This window comes from Hypomesus transpacificus, chromosome 23, assembly GCF_021917145.1.
Source record: "Hypomesus transpacificus isolate Combined female chromosome 23, fHypTra1, whole genome shotgun sequence".
NCBI classification, from domain to species: domain Eukaryota; kingdom Metazoa; phylum Chordata; class Actinopteri; order Osmeriformes; family Osmeridae; genus Hypomesus; species Hypomesus transpacificus.
In genome coordinates, this window is record NC_061082.1 from 1,770,997 (window position 1) to 1,793,746 (window position 22,750).

The 22,750-nt window shown below is 43.3% G+C and overlaps 1 protein-coding gene across 3 annotated transcripts in view; it reads right to left on the reverse strand.

Annotated features, from left to right (window-relative positions):
- LOC124485721 (PTB domain-containing engulfment adapter protein 1) overlaps window positions 1-22,750 on the reverse strand; it is a 49,972-nt gene that overhangs the window by 10,789 nt on the left and 16,433 nt on the right. For all 3 annotated transcript variants that reach the window (XM_047047481.1, XM_047047479.1, XM_047047480.1), the window contains exons 2-3: window positions 21,796-21,887; window positions 7,900-7,981 (exon numbers count right to left, since the gene is read on the reverse strand). In XM_047047481.1, the coding sequence (XP_046903437.1) occupies window positions 7,900-7,927 (28 nt within the window). In that variant the 5' untranslated portion in view covers window positions 7,928-7,981; window positions 21,796-21,887. The remainder of the gene's footprint in view (window positions 1-7,899; window positions 7,982-21,795; window positions 21,888-22,750) is intronic.

Sequence of the window (22,750 nt, forward strand, 5' to 3'; positions counted from 1 at the left end):
GAGAGTAAAGTTAATGAGAGATGTGTCACATCTGTGGAAACCCACACAAAAACAATGAGGGCCAAGTAATGGAACACGGCGTGAACTGATATGTCTCTAAATGTTCTCTCTCAAAATCACTCAGAACTAATATGAGGGAAAGCATTTCTTTCCCTCATTTGTCTGGAAAAGCTACCAACGGCACATAACAGGTTGATTATGTAAATGTCCTATTCAACCATCTTTACCATGGCTTCTAGTTATCTAGTTGATTGATCCTGTTTTCTTTGGTAAATTGCTAGCCAAGTGGCCCACTGACAGGAAGCCTATCCTGATTACAGCTGACTTCATCTTCTACATTGGCTTAATTGCGATCACCCTCAACAGACTCACTCAATTTTTTTCACAGCACAGGGTGGAAAACAGCAAGCCATTGTTCTGGTTGGGAGTTTGCCATTCCATCATAAAACAAACAGCATCATTAGCATATTTAGGCTCCACGGGCAATTTTCCTTTTTGGGATTACACAAGAGACAAGGGCCAAGCTGACCAGTCAGACCAAAAAAACTCAAACCTTCTCAAATGATGACTGAGACTAAGTCAGTGTTCTGGCTGTGAGTGGTGGAGGTTGATGGGAGGATGATGCCCTTAGCCCCTCCCTCTCCGACAGCAGTGAGGAACTGTAAATTCTAACTATGATGAATTAGGGAGGCAGGAGCCACAGTAGAATGCTGGCTAGCCCAGCAGTTTCTCTTAGCGTCAGCACACTGCTCTGATTAATAGTGGCGGTCCCACCTCTTGTGCCCACCATATAAAAGGCCTGTAGTACAGTTTCACCAAAGGGGACTGGGACAGGACTGGGGAGAAGGGGAAAAGGGCTGGAGCGAGAGGATGAGCTGGCTGTTTGAAGGTCAGTTTGGGTGCATTTGTCCCTGGCAGCAGGAGACAGCAGGAGTTACTTCCCCTGTCAAAAGCAAGAAAGTTGACTGATGGGAGTGGAAAATGATGACATGGCTACAGAAGCTCAATGCCACATTCACTGGAGAGCATGTTGTGAATTCATACAGTATGATCTTTCTCCTCAAATACAGCATATTTATATGAGTTAACTAAAGTAGGCTTGGCCTAATACAAGACAGAAACCAAGGGGAATGTATCTTATGGGGGTCAGATGGCTGAGCGGTTAGGGAGCCGGGCTACTAATCAGAAGGTTGTTGGTTCGATTCCCGGCCTTGCCAAATCATGTTGTGTCCTTTTCGCCTTACTTGCCTCGGGGGGAATGTCCCTGTACTTGCTGTAAGACGCTCTGAATAAGAGCGTATGTTAAAATGACTAAATGTAAATGTTTCTTGCCATCCGCAGATGAGGAAGCCCCTCTAACACGGTATCGTAAACTCTACACTGTCTGTATGCTTCAGTGGACAAGATCCAAATGTCCCACAAATTCATTTACAACAGTACAAACTACTACTTTAAATTAAATGAAAATGTAATAAAATCCTCACAGTATGGAGAGCAATAGAACGTTATTTACAATCATCAACGTGTTATCACAGGCTCAAATGATGTCAGCAATCAAAAACAAGAGCAAAAGACTGCAGTCCATTATCCGCATTCAACTGCCATCAAGTTTAATCAGCAGAACTGGTGATCTCCCAGAATGCAGCTCACTCTTCCTGCCTCTGGCCCCTGCTCATCCAGCAGCCCTGCCTCTGGCCCCTGCTCATCCAGCAGCCCTGCCTCTGGCCCCTGCTCATCCAGCAGCCCTGCCTCTGGCCCCTGCTCTTCCTGCCTCTGGCCTCTGCTCTTACAGCAGCCCTGCCTCTGGCCCCTGCTCTTCCTGCCTCTGGCCCCTGCTCTTCCTGCCTCTGGCCCCTGCTCTTCCTGCCTCTGGCCCCTGCTCTTCCTGCCTCTGGCCCCTGCTCTTCCAGCAGCCCTGCCTCTGGCCTCTGCTCATCCAGCAGCCCTGCCTCTGGCCTCTGCTCTTCCTGCCTCTGGCCCCTGCTCTTCCTGCCTCTGGCCTCTGCTCATCCAGCAGCCCTGCCTCTGGCCCCTGCTCTTCCTGCCTCTGGCCCCTGCTCTTCCTGCCTCTGGCCCCTGCTCTTCCAGCAGCCCTGCCTCTGGCCTCTGCTCTTCCTGCCTCTGGCCTCTGCTCTTTCTGCCTCTGGCCCCTGCTTTTCCAGCAGCCCTGCCTCTGGCCTCTGCTCATCCAGCAGCCCTGCCTCTGCTCATCCAGCAGCCCTGCCTCTGGCCTCTGCTCTTACAGGAAAACAATAGCTAATTAATCAGCGATTTGTCTTCTTTTAAAACTCGAGCAGATCGATCAGTGAGTCTACAGAGACTTGGGAGTCTTAAATACCACCACTTGTATTCAAGGCCTCTAGATTTTTGTTTTAATTAAACAGAGTAGATGACTATAAATTGTAATCATTAGGTCTTTGAAAACATAAAGGATTCCGTACAAGTCCAAATGAAGGCTGGTTTCTAAGCTGTGTTTGTTAAGGGAAGCAAGAGTATGGAACAGCTTGTGCTACTCATCCTTTGATCTTTAAGTGGATACTGGTTAGAGTTGGGGATTTCTTAACAGTTAATGACAGATATATGGCCCATAGTAAAAGCCCTTTAGGCAGATTATAGTGTGATCATTCCTGCTTTGACACAAGGTTATAGAATGAATGATTGTATTTACTCTAAATATATTACGAAAGGTAGTTTACGAAAGACAATCTCATTTATTTTTAACTGGTGATACGAAATGTAGAGTGGCTTTCTGACTGAGTAGAGCACCACTGATGTTTCAAGTTACATCTGGAAACGTTCCGTCAGTGTGGTCCGGAGAACTTAGAAATCATGTGTCACCTCTGCTCTCTAATTTTCCGCATGAGCGCTTTTATCTCTTGATCTCTAGATGACAAATGGAGGACATTATACAATAAGCACAGGCTACATGGTACAACATTACAGCCAGTGAACATGATTCTCAAATTTTATGGCTTTGTTTTTCATATCCATCCCCCCGCAGGTCAATAGATATAAAAATCAGCCATTACTTGGCCCAGGCATTGACAAGAGCCATTTTCTCTGTTTGGCAAATTAAGACTTTGGGTCGCATACCACTAACTGTTGCAACTGCAAAGAGACTAAGAAATTAGTCTCTTCTTTGGACAGTATTGCAACTGAGACATACTCAATCTGAAAGCTTCTTGTTCCAAAGTCTACTTAAGATCAGGAATTACATATTTAACGCTGGTTTGTTGGTGACCATCAGACAGACCATAATAGTAGCATATTCCACATCGCTCTCCAACACTCAACTGTAACCCTTCTGCCCTACAAGTCTGTCAGATCATTTCTCTCGACAAAACAGCTTAACCCTTCCCACCATCGCAGAACAGAACACTTTACACTGTGTTGCTCCTCTAGCGTTGTGGTAAATGCTAGTTTCCTCAAGGATCACAATTACTCTTGCTTAGAGACTTGTTGCTCTTGTTGGTTAGTGGTAACTGATTTAAACTGTTGTATTCGATGCTAAATATTCTATTTTAGTTAATCTTATTTATATTTTTACTGTTGCTTGCTTTTTCTACAGGTACACTTGCACTTAGAGATTCATGTTGTTTAATTGTAACTTGCTTAACTACATGCTCTTATGGTTATTCCCTTTGGCACTTATTTTTTGGTTGTTCACAATGTGTGCTTCTTGTTTTGGCTACCCGCAATGCTTCGGGGCTATCTTGTTGTTATTATCAGTGACCTATGCACTTTGTAAAGCTCTCTCTTAGAAGTCGCTTTGGATAAAAGCATCTGCTAAATGAATAAATGTAAATCACTGGCCAAAAAATGATTCTGAACACTTCTGGTTCTGTAGCTCATTTGTGGAGGTGTTCCCATCACACGGGACAATAGGCTGCCAACATGGGCCCATAGGAAACTTGAAAAGGGACATTTGGCACCACATTGCACAGTTCTCCCAAAACATGTTGTTTTCCTTTTATTTAGCTTTACAGCAAATCAGAAGCACTGCACAGCACTGTTTTCAGTGGCTGGTTGTCTGTAGAGGAAGAGCAGCAAGAGAGAGAGAGCTTTATGGACGTATGGCTTTATTATTCCTCAGTCAGACAGCAACCAAGCCTGAGCCCTGCCCTCAGAGGAGAGGATCAGCCGTGTCACTTCCTGCTGCTGCCTTTATTAGTAGAAGCATTTCCCGCTGTAGAACATCTTTACGTCTCTTTAGCCAAATATAATATGGTGTCTGAAGTATGATATCTTGGGTGTTTATATTCTGTAAAGTAATAAAAAAAATGTAATCAAGGATTTTTTATCTTTTTATTTTTTATATCTTGCTGAGGGTTAGATCTAGAGTCTTATCAGGCTTCTCTTCATGGAAGTAGGAGGTTTTGAATAAAGCTCCACCTACATGTACATGAAGACATGAGATGAGCAGTGCTCATCGCTCGACAAGAAAGTCTACATTCATATCCACACAGATTATAGCATTTTATCCATAATTGCAATCAAATTTAGTGTGAAATTGAAAAACGGATGTTTATAAAGGAATTCAATGCGTGATGGCACTGCCAAACAGCTTAATTTTTACAAGAATGATTTGAATCTATTCTAATTTGCTGTACAGAGCAGACAATTCCACGTGGCCCAAATTCCTTCCTAAAAGATATACAATTAAATGAATTTGTAACATTATTTCATTAGCAGAAGCAAAACATATTGAACTAAACTCTAAGTGGGATGAGCCACGTTTTCATAAAGGAAAATAAACGAAGGAGTTTGGAAATGACCCGCTGGAAATCACCTTAGTTTGGAAATGATTCAGCATGAAAACATAAGAAACGCCTATTCAAGAGCTAATTTGAACACAATTACTCATACAACTCAATAAACTTAAACTTAAATACATTGTTTCAATGTAATAGAGGCAAAACCTTGTGACAAACTGGCAAGGAACAGATCATGTGGGATCCCAGTTAGCTTTGCACACGTCCACCAGCACAGGGAGAGGATGCAGGAAGATGCCAACTAGGAAGTGTTTTTCCAGTAATATTTCTTATTACAATTAAAGTTGGTTTCACACGTTTGTTGTGCCACTTGCTTGCATCACTATTAGACACAACTGAGACCCATTCGTCAAAATCAAGTCAGTGTTAAAGTTAAATCTGATTGGAATTGTATTGCCTTTTTTGCAAGCTGTGTGAAGGCTTCACAGATCAACAGCTATAACCCATTTCAATCCTCATGCAGAGTTAGTATGAGGTGTTCACAGCGTTAGAACTGTGGCCTTCTCTGTGTCGTTTATTACAGTAGAACGCTGAAAAGGGTGTCACATTGTATCACAAACAGATCCATCTGCACTGTGATGAGACATAGACATGGTAATCGGTGTTAGAAAACTACCTCAATGACACCTCTAAATGTTCTTTCCACAAAGCGTTCTTCATAGCCAGAAGTGAGCAGTTTCACAGTAATGAAGGGTTCTGACCAAAAGAACTCGATGTTCAGTTGTGGTGAAATGTCCGTCGTGTTCAAGGGAGAGTTGAGGAGAGACACCTTTGTCTTTCCCTGTGAAAGAGCTTTAATGCCCCCTTTCTGCCAGATGGCTGGATGGCTGCTCCCTTTGTAGTCTCTCCCCCCCCCCCCCCCCCCCACACACACACACACACACACACACAGACCACCCCCACACACACACACATACACTGACCCCCCCCCCCACAGACACTGACACACACTGACCCCCCCCCCCCCCACAGACACACGCACTCACCACCCCCACACACACTGACCACCCCTACACACACTGACACACACACTCACCACCCCCACACACACACTGGCCCCCCCACATGCACTGACCCCCCCACACACACACTGACCAACAGAACTGGACTGTGCACAAGCATGTTAGTGGGGAGCGGGCAGAGCCAGACAGTGAATGGTAAACAGGCCTACTGTTCCTCCTCTGGGGGGGCTCTTTTATCTGTCAGCTGCTGAGCTTCACTGCTCTCCATCTTTGCCACAAATGTCCCCTCTCGAGTCCTTGGCTGAGCAGGAAAAAAATGACTAATGATGGGAATCCGCCCGGATGGACTGAGTGGAAAATGACAGTAATAGAGCACCTTGGAGTTGAGCTGCATTTCAATATTGCAGATGAAAGGAAAATTGAATGTAAATCGAGGGAAGAGATGTGACTGCAGTGGTTAGTGTTGTCAGCTCGTCTCTGTTTGTGACAGAGCCAGGTGGAAATGAGACAGACTAAATATTATTGGAACAGCGAAGGCCACCTGGGCCCTACCCACTAGAGAGCCTGGCTCCCTGTTCCTCCACACCTGTTCCTCTGGTGTTGGAACAGTCGCAGGGGAGACTGTATTTGTGGGTCACTAGTGTTACGTAGTTGGAGAGACAGATAAAATGACACAACCATGATAATTACTATAATAATGTTGCCAAATTCACCTAAATGTAAACTACAGCTCAGCAATCCTGACCTTTTTGAATAGTGCGGGTCACCAGGTTTATAAAAATATTTTTATCCAAGATAATGATAGTAGCACTATTAGAGAATAAGCTGTGAAATGTATGACCTTATTAGCAGGTGAACGTAAATGTCCAGTGGATAATATATGAAATAATGGGAGAGCAGGAAGTCACACCTAGATGATGAGCAGTGCCATGAGGGGAGCGTTAAACTATCTCACGTCTGAACGGGAGAGTGCTGCTTGCTCGTCTTCAGAAACGTGGCTTGTGGCTAGGAGCGTGTGGCTAGGAGCGTGTGGCTAGGAGCGTGTGGCTAGGAGCGTGTGGCTAGGAGCGTGTGGCTAGGAGCGTGTGGCTAGGAGCGTGTGGCTAGGAGCGTGTGGCTAGGAGCTTGTGGCTAGGAGCGTGTGGCTAGGAGCGTGTGGCTAGGAGCGTGTGGATAGGAGCGTGTGGATAGGAGCGTGTGGCTAGGAGCGTGTGGCTAGAAGCGTGTGGCTAGGAGCGTGTGGCTAGGAGCGTGTGGCTAGGAGCGCTTGCTTACTGGTGAAGGCAGTTCATCAAATATTAATTCACAGTGCTAAAATATGGTTTTAAGAGAACTACAACTTTAAAAGTAAATTTGGTATGTTAGCTGTAACCGGCACATTTGGTATGTTAGCTGTAAAAAGCAATAGTAGTGCCTGTAAAGGAGTGTTTTATGGACCGGAGAAAGTACTTTGCAAAGCAACCAAGTTAATATTAGCTAGACACTCTCTATTAATTGTGCATCCATTTGTATGATAGCTCAATATCGCAATGGTTCAGGCAGATGGAAAAATCGAATGTCTTCACAGGGCCTGGGTTGGGGTGAGCATATTGCATTCTTAGCCAGAGCACTTCAGACAGGTAACACTGGACGCTGTTGCACGGGGGGATAACTGATTTAATTAAATAGGCAAAAGAAAGTCAAGTCTGCATAATTTCATTTGTCTGCAACATGGCCCTCATGCATACGTGCATTTGTTCACCCAAGGATAAAGGTATTAGTGTTTGAAGTGTGAGGGAATTTGACTCTGAAGCAATCTCAAACCAAACTACTTAAATTAAATCTACAAGAAGCAGAATGTAGAAAGCCAGCTAGACGTCACAGAGTTGACATTTGACACTTGTCATCTAGCTGTTCAAACCATCTCCACACCACTAACTCACAATTTTACAGGATGTGAATTCAACCTGAAGCTCTTTTTAAATCAGTGTAGATGACGCGTCTAATTACATGTATATAAAATGTCACAATCCGTCACACGGACACTTCATATTTTCTGTTGACTGCTTTTTCATTCAAACAGAGTAAATCATGTCCCATTCGGGTATTCAAATATTAATTCCCTGCCCTAATACAACTGGAGACCGTAATTAAAATGAGTTTCACTGAGACGGCCAAGTGCTTACCTTTTTTCCTGTTAAAGGCCCGGTTCATGCTGGAACACCTTGCTGCTCGGTGGCTCCTCTGGTGTATTTGCCAATATTCCCCCTGAAGAAACACCAAACAGGAGTTTAAAGATGGCTTAAAAACATCAAGCCGTTACTAAACCAAACATGGAAAGTCTTGCCAAACAAACAGACTGGGCTTCTTCCAGAAAGACATTATTTGAAGGCTGGAGGGATAATGAGTAGTGTAAGCCCGTTTCTCCTGAGAGTCTGAGACAAGGGTGTTCTCCCACATCAAACACACGCAAAAGCCCGTTCCTTTCTACACCAATGGCTGTTAGCCCGTTCCTTTCTACACCAATGGCTGTTAGCCCGTTCCTTTCTACACCAATGGCTGTTAGCCCGTTCCTTTCTACACCAATGGCTGTTAGCCCGTTCCTTTCTACACCAATGGCTGTTAGCCCGTTCCTTTCTACACCAATGGCTGTTAGCCCGTTCCTTTCTACACCAATGGCTGTTAGCCCGTTCCTTTCTACACCAATGGCTGTTAGCCCGTTCCTTTCTACACCAATGGCTGTTAGCCCGTTCCTTTCTACACCAATGGCTGTTAGCCCGTTCCTTTCTACACCAATGGCTGTTAGCCCGTTCCTTTCTACACCAATGGCTGTTAGCCCGTTCCTTTCTACACCAATGGCTGTTAGCCCGTTCCTTTCTACACCAATGGCTGTTAGCCCGTTCCTTTCTACACCAATGGCTGTTAGCCCGTTCCTTTCTACACCAATGGCTGTTAGCCCGTTCCTTTCTACACCAATGGCTGATAGCCCGTTCCTTTCTACACCAATGGCTATTATTCCCTTCCGCAGGTGAGATATGGAATTTGTGGAGTGTGTATTTGAGCTTCACCTTTCGAGGATGTTTATGTTTCTTACTGGACTTCAGGTCCTTTCTTGGTTGTAGCTCAGGTTAGCATTAGCCACCTAGCAAAAGGAAAGCATGGGGTCTGGTGTATTACATTCAGAACTACCTGCAGTACTGGCAACCTGATGACAGTACCATAACACAGGACAAACTAGATGAATGCATTAATGCATGAACATTAGTGTTGGATGCTAGGCAGTTCTCCTATATTTTCTGTGGGAAATAATAAATAAGTTAACCAAAGACAATACATTATGCTCCAGTGAGAACTGCCTAGCAGTGAGAAGAATCTGTCGATTCTGTCTGGTGAAATGTTCAGTGTCCTGGAATACCGCATTTAACATCATTCGGCTAATTACAATAGCTAAAAATTCATTGTGAGAGACGCATAAGGCCAACACTGCCGCACTACTAATGACAGTTCCACTCTGAGAAAGAGGTGAGGATCACGCTGCAAGCCAACGCTGACATGTCTTGATAAGGTTGCCAAGTGTTTTTCAACCCAGTTTTCAAGTTATAAATCTAAGTTCTCCCCCAGAGAACAGCCAATCAGAGGCGATACAGGAACTGTACGGCTCACGTTCGACAATGGGAGCTTCTTTCCTTTATGAGTTCTCTAAGAGGCACATCTACTTGGTGATCACAATGAATACAAAAGAAATCAACCTACAGCATGTTCCAACTATAAATTAAAGGATTTAACTCAACAAATAAACCTATATAAAATACGATTAGGTGAAATGTGATATACTGAAGATTTCATGAATTCCATTAACGTGCTCTACACACCCCTTAATTAGATTGTGGCATCACCGAGACAATTCTCCTAAAGTTGATTTATTACACTTTCTCCTTCTTGCTATGCAGACTCACAAACAGGCCTAAATCTCAGTAAAACTGGTGTTGCACTGAAGAATTTCAGATGATGAACCGTTCACAGCTCTTTGACAATATTTGGTTGAATATTTTCACAAACAGGTTAAGTGAGCAATGACAGCATTCATTTTATGCAGTGTTGCGTGTTCCATTCCATTAAATAATAATAATACTCTTATACAGTTACATATTTCACATCCAATCCAACAATATCAAGCTCTCTGACCCCACGCATGTTGCTTTGGACACAAGCTACTGCTTCATAGACACAAGCTACTGCTACATAAACAAGCTACTGCTACATAGACACAAGCTACTGCTACATAGAAACAAGCTACTGCTACATAGAAACGAGCTACTGCTGCATAGACACAAGCTACTGCTACATAGAAAAAAGCTACTGCTACAGACACATTACATGACTGAGTTAAGAAAAATCAGTAAATCCTGTACTTTCCAAAGGTATCGTCTTTGAGGTACATTACCACATGGGATACAATGACTGAATAGGTATGAAAATCATTCCTCCATCAAGGAGAAGAAATAGAAGATACAACTGATCCAAGTCTGAAATGAAGATGTAAATGGTTTGACAGCTCGAGCAGGAATTTTAGATTAAAACAAGGTTTCTTTGAATTGGAGAGGCAACTTCAGAGTCTACATGATTCATACAACCAAGGAACATTAAACCAATATATTGTATCTTGTGAATTGGGAATTGTGGAAAAAAACACATGGAAAATCCCCTCTCTGACAGATTTGCATGAATGTGCAGTGTTGCTACCAAAACCACAATTTCTTCCTCTTTTGCGAGGAGGCAAATTACCGTAATTAACACATGAACTGCAGCATCAGACTCATTTAAAATTACATAGCAACAGTATTCAATATACAATTGTCTCCACTTGGGTACTATGAAACTGTCAAAGAGACAAAGAATGAAGGGAAGAAAATTGTTGAGACGATGTGATAGTGATGAAAGTATGATTGCAAAAATATTCAAAACTTTAAAAAACAATAAACTTTGTAAACTTGAAAATGTTGCTTTTTTATCATGTAATGTCTTCAAATGTTCTCTCACTGTGTAGGTTTCCTTACAGGGCGTGAGCAGTCTGAATAAGACTACAGGGTGGGGGATTGGACATTCCTAAGTCTGTCAAAACAGAAAGGTTTTACTAGAGCAAAGAGACAGATTTTGATTCTTACAAAAATGCAGTCCTAGAGAGTAGTACAGCCGCATGAACAAGTCTACTGGTTTGCTGTTTCAGGGTTAGGCACAAGAGGCAACAGAGAAACTTCTGGTTTAGAGAATGATGGAAACATCGGACATTCTCACTTTCCTATTTAACAAACTATTCCTAACCCTTAAACAAGCACCACCAAGCTGCATGTTGTGATGAGTTCCACCATCATGGAGGTCCAGCCAGGCCCTCAGTGGCATCATGGAGTTGCCTTGCTGAGCTTGCCTGCCCCAACATCTTATCTGAACGAGATCTCCACCAAAAACACTTAACACTGTCGTCAAGCAGCGGCAACTTCCAACCCCTCCCTCGAAGCTTTCTGACTGTGGGTATTAAATCATTAAAGGGGCAATTGACTGGGTTTTTTGGGTATTTCACACTGTTCCTTAAGGTCTCCGAATAGGGTATGTAACATTGGTTGGGTTGAAAATGGCCCGGGTGCTGTTCTATGCCCTCTGACAGATCCTCTGAAATGTTCCCGGGAAAAAACACTAGCTTTTCTCCTTTTATGGTATGCTCATTAATATTTAGATAAGCTGCGCGCTGATTGGTTGGTTATCAACGAGTGAAGCTGGGAGCAAAAACGCAACACGGCCAACAGCAGCACTCGCTGAAACACCGAAGTTGGCGACTTGAAATAAAAACGCGCAAATAAATCTATTGTGTCTACACAACACTGTTTTCAACAGATTGACTATATATCATTTAAAATGATAACATTACTTGTTTCCACTTCTGTTGTTGAAGCAAACTGGATTGACTTAGGTGGGTAGAACGTTAGGCTACAGCTTAGCAACCAAACCATATCGTGATTCTACTCGGCTTCAGTTAGCTAGCTAGGCTAGCTCTAGATATCTTGCTGTAAAATAACATGACAAAGATCTGGACAAACATGCATCGTGAATTGTAGATTTTCATTACACAGGTTATTTATTTGAATGAAACACAGTCAGGAACATGAATCAACGTTAGCCCCATTGCCAATAAACTAGGCTAAATGATCACACATTCTACCTATGCTCTTGCATTAACTAGCAAGCTAAACTTGTTTACATGCCTACAGTCTAGGTGTTACAAGTAACAGTTACTAGCAATGCTAACGTGTCCTGTATCTATAACCTGCCTTTCTCCAGTTCTATCTGGACAGGCGTTAGCAATAAGCCAGACTGCAGTTCGTTTTCTGGCTATTTTTAGGAAGCTTCCCTTCTAATACCGACTACAGCTAGTCTAGCTAGAGTCATTTGATGTGTGTAGAAACGTATTTAGCATTCTACCTGGTATGCTATATACAGGAAACGTTAGCATTGCTAATAACTGTTAGCACAACATCATACTGTCCTTATAGCTTGCGGTTGCAATGAGCATACGGTTGGAGCAGCACCTCTTTCCAGGTTCAGCTTCCTAGCATATCCTGCTTGAAATTGTCCAAGGTTGTCAAAACTGTCTTGGGTGAAATGTTCAGAGCAAATGAATTATTGAGTGTCGAACTTCGCCGGGATCTTCTCATAGACAACAGCAGCCATGCCTGTTGAATGTTTGACTCCTTGGGAAGACTGAGTGTTAGCCTTCCCTGTACAGCTTGGAACACAGCATTTAAGACCGTGGTCCATTTTCAATATCCTTGTTATAATTCAAAACGTTCTTCTTTGTAATTCCTTATAAGTAGCCCACACAGAGCAGCGCGCAGCTAAACTAGTATCGGAGATACACGCTACCTCGGACTGGTCTGTATGTAAATTCTGGGGCGTGACAAAGATACAGACCAGAGCCAATAAGAGGGCGATCACCGGTCCTACGTAGGACCGGTGGCTTTGTTGAAAAGCTAGCGTTTTACAGCCAATTTTTTTCTTTTTGAGATTTGAATAGGAAAGAGGTGTCAATGGACTTTGATATTCACGGTATGTTCAGTTTACCCTCCGAACTGTCGTTTTTCAACAATGACAAGGTAAAATCGGTTTTGCAGTCAATTGCCCCTTTAAGCCTATTCATGACCGTAAACAGCACTACATAATGACACGTCTGAGCTGTTCATTTTTTAAAGAACATGAAGTCAAATGGGAACTGCCACCAAAGCATTATTTGTCAAAGCAATGTAAGTTGATGAAACAAAGCAGAGTGCAACAAATAGCCCTGAGGAACAGTTCACTAGACAAGATAAGGATGCCTGACAATCCAGCAAACTGTTTCAAGCACGACAACAACGAGCAAAATCAAACCAATTGTTGATACTGTCCTCATTCTCTTTCCAGAGAAGTACTGTTGACAACGGCAAAGCTATTTACAGCCTAATTAAAATAACATTTTAAATGCCATTAATTAACAGAATAATAGGTGAGCAGGCAATAATATTAAATTGCTTGGTATAGTCCTATCCTGCGTTGCCTAAACTGACATCTGGCTGTGATGTCACTTATTTTGACTGACAGGGACTGTGTTGGCTTGGTTTTAATGGCTTCCTCGCTGGTGACTCACCCAGAAAGAAAGAAACAACCACCCTATAGAGACAGACTTACACGAGCACAAACACACCGTCTTCGCAGTAAGTTACAGACCTCCCAAAGTCCCCACTGCTGTTTAGCAGCTGTGGTCTGAAACACCAGGCCAGTCAGGTATGTTTGAGTCCACTCAAAGGAGGGTTGAGGATCAACACTAGTTAAGACAGTCCTATTACCAGGGTTCCTTACTTCACATGCAACCAGGACTGTTCCTGGGCTCCTTCCCAGCGGGGGTGGGAGGGTGAGTGCATGGCTCCCCTGGGACGACTCAGACCATATGCGGTTTACTAGATGTTCGCTCGACCGAAGCATCTGAGGACACAGCAACACTGGGGGCTCGAGTCGCACATAAACACCATCGGCTCTGATTATCAAAGCAAATGGGACACGCACTGTCACTTAGCAGCTCAAGAGGTACAAATAAACCGCTTTGATACCACTCGAAAGCTGTAATAGGCAACACATCACTGGTGTAGTAAAGGTAGTAAAGATGAATAAATGGTCAAGGGGTGAATTCATTAATTAAGCCACAATCAAAATAAATCAAACTACATTGGGTGTTTTTATTCCTGTTTACGGTTGATCCACCATTACTGTAGCAAGTGTGATGCCTTCATAAGAAAAAAAAACTCTGTTTAGCAATTTGCCTTCAGTGACTCAGACAGATGGAATTTAGGTTGGGAAACAAACTTTTGTTTGTTGACCTACTTTGACCCTGGGAAGAACTTCTTTAAAGCCCAAATCCAATACACACTCAAACAGGCTTCTGATTATTTTTACATAAAATGACACTGACAATATTTCCAAAAAGTAACAAAACATGCTCTTAAAAAAAGACTTACTAATAAGATCCATATGAGCCAAAACAGGCAGCCCTGCTATCGACATGGGAGAGAGAAATGCAGCTCCATGCTACAGACAAAAGGCAATCAAAGATCCTTTGTTCTTCTCCAACTTTGCTTTTCGTCAAGCTCTGGAATCCAGCTTGCTAACCTCACCACGTTACACACCACAAAATAATCTGTTTATGAATTTAGCCCCAGCATTCCACAATCGAATCGGCCGGAGACCCTGAGCACAGAGCACAGCCCTGCCGTTCACAAACTCCCACACACAAAACAGCAGCTCTACCAGCAATGATCAGAAAATATCATGAAAGAACCCCACCAGGAACGCAGCCTCTGCCAAGTGGAGCACAAGAAGAACAGCTTTATAATGGCATTGGTACAAACAAGCAAAAGGAACCAAGTGAGTACCAAAATATAGCGACTTACTAGCTTTGTGACGGGGTGGAATAGTGAGGAGGAAGTTCCAGCGGTGCCTAATAGTTTTCAGCTGTGGGCCAGATGGTGATACATTCAGGACTGCGGTTAAAGAAAGATGATGGGTTTGCAAACTCAAGAGCTTTGCTCAAGACACATGATACCTGGATGTGAAGTAAAATTCCTCCACCCAAAAATCATCCAAAAGTCATTTTTCAGAATAGTTTCTAAGCGTGAGGAAACTTCATGTCAGCACAAACTGTTTTTTTTGTGTGTTTTTTCCCCCCAAGGTAACGTGCCAGAGAAGACTTTAAACATCAACATACCAAAAGTTGAATTTCGAACCGACAACTCTTGGCCTGGATCTAGATGAAACACATACCAGACTTCTTTTAAGTGATCAAATTACACTGAACAATACTGTCACCACCATTTCATAGCATAACATGTGAAAACGGAAATCAATAAATTGACACAATAAATGGTGAAAGTGTTAGAAAATAAGGGAAACTAGCATCCTAAGAAAGAACTGTTTCCAATACAGCTGCAGACATACTTGAGGATTAAAGAGGTAGGATCCTGACAGCTTGAACAGCGTTCTGCCTCTGAAATCCGACACTTGCTCATCCCATTCAACGCTTAGATGAACTGCTGCTAAGGACAGCTTCGCAAGCGTGGGAGAGAGGCAGAGATTATAAAAATGTACAATTTCATCTGATCTACACAAAGAAAATATTTTTCTTACTGTAGAAACACAGGTTTTCAAAAACTGATTCCTGTCTCAACAAGAAATGTTTGTTCCAAAAGTTTGTTTAACTACAAGCTTAAACTCTAGATCCACAAAAAAATAGGCCTATTTGACCTACAGTTTTCTGGATTTGAGTAAACAGATTAGATTGAATGAGTTTTCGGCAACTCGCAGGTCTCTGGTTCCTGCCTTTAAAACAGGAAGGACTCCAGGATGGAGGTTCGGTTCACACTAAATTCTGGTTTATGCCAGCATCTCTTCATGTTTGCCAGTCATTGTATGGACAGCTGTAGCAAGGTGAGAAAGGGTGTTCTGTTTTTTTACAAAAAAATTCAGTCTGGAGTCATGAGCTTCGTAAGTTAAATCGATGGAATAAATATAATATATTGAAAACAGAGTTTCCTACAGCCTCTATTCACTAGTAATTGGAGACCCACTAGAAGAACAACACACATATTTTCAGAAATCTCATAACACCACAGTGTGTCTCATGGAACAGTGTGAAATCAGTGGCAAACAAACCAACTCAGTCTTGTGTCGTTTGCAGCTACTGTTGAAATACCAACATCAAAAGGTGGGCTATTTTAAACTAAATATAGGTTGAGGCAATGTTAAGTCTGATTCTTATGTTCTGGCAGACCCAACATGAGGTCTTAATTGTCAATGTTGTAGAGGAGAGAAGTTGAAATAATAGTCTACAACTGAAACACTGAATGTTGAATTTCTATAAACTACATGTACAAGCCTAGACACAAATCATACTTTGCACCAGTGTAAAAAATAAAAAACATATTTTCACAGTTGCAGGAAGACTAAGTGTGTGTTTTATGGAAGTGTGACCGGAGGCCTGTTCCATAAAGGCCGCTCAAAAAAGCTGGACTTAAAGTCCCAAACCAGACTTTAATTAGTCAAGTGGGGCTAAAGCGGTTCCATACAGGCCAATTTCAGCTCACACACTCCTACTAATTCAAGTCAGATTTAAGTAGTCAAGCTAATTGCTCTTGCACCCTATTCTTAACCCATCCCGAAAGGTAAAACATGGATCATTTACATTTATCATACAATCCACCACGGCAAAAGCAATGCTCGCGGCCACGTGACTTCTTCCAGAATAAACGTTCCCTTTACTATGTTCTGTGTACTATGACAGCTCCCTCATCCACCGCTTCATGAAAATAAAATGAGGCGCCATGATTGACGTGAACGATAGGCTACGTAGGTCGAGGTCCTTTTCTAGATCTTTACTTTGTTGATTAAAAGACAGACACCCTCTAACACATCTAAATTGAGTTAAACAATTTTTTTTTAATAAATAGCCAACTATTAATCAATAGCCTACATTATCCAGTAATGTACACAGTACACAGTTCCGTGTACTTATATGTTATGTTATGTCAGGTGCTTGCGTTGTTTTGTCTTAAGAATTTCAGTGCCCAGTCTAACCTTGTGTTGTTCTGTGCATCTGACAAATAAAAGACTTGAACTTGAACAGTAGCCTAACTTTTTAACATGGTTTTTGTCTCGGGAAAATGAAGGATATAAAAAATCTTTCCTTAATGTATTTAATTGAAAAGATTGTGAGGATCAGTCTGCTACAGCCACAAATCTGGCTTTATAATCCTCCTAATCAGGTGCAATTACAAGGCACCTTTTGTAGCCAGTAAGGCGTGTCAACCAAACAAGACGGGCTACAGAGGCAAACCAAGTACACCCTGATTCCTGTTCACCTGCAGGCGGGCTAGAGGCAAACCAAGCACACCCTGATTCCTGTTCATCTGCAGGGGGGCTAGAGGCAGCCAAGCACACTCTGATTCCTGTTCACCTGCAGGTGGGCTAGAGGCAAACCAAGCACACCCTGATTCCTGTTCATCTGCAGGGGGGCTTTCAGTTTCAACTGTTGATGCATTTTCATCCCTGTAGATGTTACTATAGTAACAATAGTTACTGCAGGATGTGTATTGAAATGTACCACCAACACAATACATTCCCTTTTCAAAAACATAATACCTTTATAAAAGGGTTGGCTGTGAGAGCGTCAGATGTGAGTGTTTAACAACTGCCATTGGATGAGGGAATATTTGGTCACGCTATTGCTGCTCAGGGAAGGACTGTTAATGAGACCGAAGAAGCAGTCAACACTGTGTGGCACAGGCCTAATTGGCAATTAGCAGCAGTTTAGCAGAGAACCCTGCATTGAAGGTGACCCAAAGGCAGGACAAGAGCATTTTCCTAATATTCTGTGTTATTACAATGTATTTGATCAGCCCTTTCCTGGTTCACTCGGAGATATATTTTTTTTGTCTGGTATGTGTAACTTGCTTTGTAAGCCTGTGGTATTCCACCCTGACAAAGGACCGGTAATGACTGTACAGATCATTCCACCCTGACAACAGAGCTGTAATGACTGTACAGATCATTCCACCCTGACAACAGAGCTGTAATGACTGTACAGATCATTCCACCCTGACAACAGAGCTGTAATGACTGTACAGATCATTCCACCCTGACAACAGAGCTGTAATGACTGTACAGATCATTCCACCCTGACAACAGAGCTGTAATGACTGTACAGATCATTCCACCCTGACAACAGAGCTGTAATGACTGTACAGATCATTCCACCCTGACAACAGAGCTGTAATGACTGTACAGATCATTCCACCCTGACAACAGAGCTGTAATGACTGTACAGATCATTCCACCCTGACAACAGAGCTGTAATGACTGTACAGATCATTCCACCCTGACAACAGAGCTGTAATGACTGTACAGATCATTCCACCCTGACAACAGAGCTGTAATGACTGTACAGATCATTCCACCCTGACAACAGAGCTGTAATGACTGTACAGATCATTCCACCCTGACAACAGAGCTGTAATGACTGTACAGATCATTCCACCCTGACAACAGAGCTGTAATGACTGTACAGATCATTCCACCCTGACAACAGAGCTGTAATGACTGTACAGATCATTCCACCCTGACAACAGAGCTGTAATGACTGTACAGATCATTCCACCCTGACAACAGAGCTGTAATGACTGTACAGATCAGCCTGTTGTGGCTGTGCTTCTGATTTCCCTACTGAGATGCTGCTGGGTCGGTGGTTGGGAGTCAGACGTTTGATGGAGACATTCCTCAGAAACAGATCGCTGTCTGGAGGATGTGTCAAGAAGGTGTCACAATTTCAAATCTTTCAAGAGGTCACAACTTCTTATATATCCTCATGGAAAATCTAATCTTCATATATCTCTTTCCTGGAATATGACAGTGTACAGCGTCAAGAGTTCTGTGGTTCTGAAGTGGGGGGGTTCAAGGTGACATCAAACACTTAAAATAAATTTATATTTTTCTCGGATGTTATTGTAACTATTCATATTTGTTCCATATTACGAATGTTGCTCATTAAGAAATACTTAAAATAAGATCAAATCTTCCGAGTTGCAGCCATGATACCACAGTAGGGATGATACTCACTTCACAAAATGTTTTTTTATCAGGTTTAACTTTTTCACAAAGTTAGCTCTCACATACACAATTCCTTGCAAAATATAGGAAACATCTAGAAATTATTACAGCAGAGTACACCATATACTGCTGTTTCATGTATGAATACAATTTCAAGACAGCTTCCAATCAGACAGTACAGAGAGACATGGGTTCCGCAAGTACACAAGAGGACACAACAGCAACAAAGCAATAACATAACAGTAGGATAATCTACTGCTTAGGATGGTAAAACCTTGAAAAGGAGTCAAACACAAATGCATATGCATATGAAAATATGCATAGGTGGACTCAAATTAGACCGTTTAATCTTTCCTATTTTGATCATCAGAAATATAATACAGGAACTTCATAAGAACCACAAAAGAAAAGTTGGGTTCTTTAACAGGGTCATCTGTCTTTGGGATGAGGAAACAGCTGACCAAGCATACTTTCATAAAAGGCATGCCAGCTTTTGTGACATATTTAGCCCAAATTAAAAAATCTGTCAAGAGGTTATCATTTGGGAACCATCAGAACACTCCTGGCGTCAACGACAAATCACTCAATCCACCACTGCCAATTTATTCAACAAGGTCAGAGATTCTGCAGTACTTTTGATAACTCAATGACATCGACATTACTCTCGCCTGTTACTGTAGATTCTGCTGACATTGCTAATAAACTCCCTCAGCTCTCCTCTGAGACATGCCAGTTTATTTCCCTGCCCTGCCTCGGGTGGACGGTGTTGTGTTTCCCTGCCCTGCCTCGGGTGGACGGTGTTGTGTTTCCCTGCCCTGCCTCCGGTGGACGGTGTTGTGTTTCCCTGCCCTGCCTCTGGTGGACGGTGTTGTGTTTCCCTGCCCTGCCTCGGGTGAACAGTGCTGTGTTTCCCTGCCCTGCCTCGGGTGGACGGTGCTGTGTTTCCCTGCCCTGCCTCGGGTGGACGGTGCTGTGTTTCCCTGCCCTGCCTCCGGTGGACGGTGTTGTGTTTCCCTGCCCTGCCTCGGGTGGACGGTGCTGTGTTTCCCTGCCCTGCCTCGGGTGAACGGTGCTGTGTTTCCCTGCCCTGCCTCGGGTGCACGGTGTTGTGTTTCCCTGCCCTGCCTCCGGTGGACGGTGCTGTGTTTCCCTGCCCTGCCTCGGGTGGACGGTGTTGTGTTTCCCTGCCCTGCCTCGGGGGGACGGTGTTGTGTTTCCCTGCCCTGCCTCGGATGGACGGTGCTGTGTTTCCCTGCCCTGCCTCGGGTGGACGGTGTTGTGTTTCCCTGCCCTGCCTCGGGTGAACAGTGCTGTGTTTCCCTGCCCTGCCTCGGGTGGACGGTTGGGTGGTGTGTTGAGGGAAAACCTGCCTCTTATCTGGGTGGAAAATACAAAACACAGGAGACCCCTCAGGGGCTTGTGGGGCAAATCAACTAAACATGTATTATATACACACACAAACATTTTTTAAATTACAATCGTTTACGCCAGACAAGCCAGAAATGCTTTACTTTCTATATTGTGTGTATATGTATATATATAGAAAAAGGCGGTTATGAAAAATAAAAATCCTTGAAGGCTCTGGCTGGACCACAACACATACCATTTAGTTCCTTGACATTTTGTTTTCCTTAACAGCCATGCATGTGTGCTTCAAAGACATGATGCTGACACAACCCATGGCCCCTAGCAGGGATGTTGACCTGCAGAAGGCCTGTTTGTTCCTGAACTAAACAATAGTTTGGTTTCTTCCATCTACTTCAATCAACACCAGATTCTAAATCCCATCCTGCCATTGGAGCAATCATTTCACACGGACGGGGGAGGAAGCAATGAACCTGGTCATGACCTGTCCGGCCCGTGGCATGCTGCTATCAAGCGTCGGGGGGTTTTCACATTTATGGTGCATTAGCATTGCAGATTTCTGATCGTGTACTCATTCAACATCTGATTAGCCGTCGCTGATGCTTTATAAAGGGGTTCCAGTGTGTGTATGTGTGTGTCACAAAGGCAGGGTGGTGTGTGTGTGTGTGGCAGGAGGTGTGTGTGTGTGTCGCGCGTGCAGGGTGACCTCTGGGATCAGTTACTGCTTGTCTGAATAAATTGGCCCGGTGCACTGAGAGATGCCCTGGAGCAAGGACCTTTGACTGGCTTGTGTCATTACTGTGCTGTGTGTGTGTGTGTGTGTGTGCGTGTGTGTGTTAATACGGGGTGGCAGACTAACAGACATACCCAGGACCCACTAAGCCTTGCCCTAAATACAAACTCTCTCTACTGTCAACATGTTGGTTCAGGCTGCTGTGTCAGTACAACACACTGCACTTACCCTCTACCTGAAACATACACCTTGATGTATGGGCCTTGGGGAATTAGACCGGCCTTCATTAGGAGTCCTCAGTGTGTCACTACTAAACTCCTTAGTGTATGAGGACGAGTCCTCCCCCAGTGCACTGCAACAGCTCCAGGATTTCAGACTTGTGTAACAGGAACCAAACTGCAGCTTTAATTGGTGGCACTCCATCATCAGTTTCAATGAGGGATTCTAGTGGCCCGTTTATGGCCCAAATATACCTCAATAATGTAAAATAATAGGTTTTATTTAGGGGCTTAGCCCCCCAAAAAGTGGGAACCTAGATTCGCCCCTGCTCAGCAGAACTCCAGATCACCATGACTGTGTCAGGAACGATCACTTCTCTCATGTTCGTGCACTCCACTACCCGGCCATGACAGGAGTATGGGTTAGTTATCTGCCTTCAACATAAGACAATCCCAAACAACTTAGTGGAGTTATTGAACAAGCACTGCACGTACACAGATTGCTCTGTGAGCGCTGAGCTGGATGAGGAGAGGGCTATGATCAATACAGACACATTGTAGTGTGCATGATGGCAGATAGGGCACCTCACCAATACTGTGGATTGTTAACAAACAGGGTCCTGGGTTGGATGTGGCTTCACACATTTAGCAGCCGCTGGATCCTCATGAGTGCTGTTGTCCCCTGTGGAGAGAAGAAAGAATCACCTTGAGAGGATGTTCAAAATAATGTTGCTTTAGAACAATGTCTACACTTAGCATGAGAGCAAGAAGCGCAAGCATGCGTCTGCAAAAAAGTTAGGCCAAAGTGAGTTCATTGCAGATAGCTAAAGCTTACTCTGGGCAACTCTGAGCTATAATGTTAATAGTCTCCTGAGTAACCCACTCAGGCATGGGAAGGGAAAGGAACATATGCCTGCCCAAAGAACTGGAAAAACTGCATAAACCCTGGTATTTACTTACCTGATTCAAGGCAAGGGGATAAAATCCTGTTTTAAAGATTCAAACGAACAGACAATTCATCTCAAACGGATTAAATTTTAGGCGTTTCTAAGAAGTAATGTCCTGCAAAACGGGAAGCCTACGTTCAGCTTCACAGTCACTTCTATCTGTGCTGAAACAAAGCTAACATGATAACTTTCTCAGGCTACAGATAGTGACAAATGGATGATTTTTACTAGTTCATTTTTTATCATGAGATCCACAGACTCACATAGTGGATGTTTTTGTACAGTAGGGATGGGGAAATGGTAGCCTAAAGCATGAAATAACATTACAAACTGAGGTCGGTCATTTATGGAGCCTGTCACAGCAAACCTGTCAGTGTGATCCCATTCCACACGTGTAATTAGATTAATTAAAGAGCAAACCTCTCCTTTCCATATCCTAACATCCGACTAACCAGGATTGAGGGGGAAATCATCACTCCTTCATCAGGGTTTGTTTGTTTAGGCATTTGTTAATGCCTGAAATTGTGTCTCATTAGAGCAGGAAGATGTTGAGCAGAAGACTGGCTGAGGAGATGCCGGAAGCAGTAGACGTAAACAG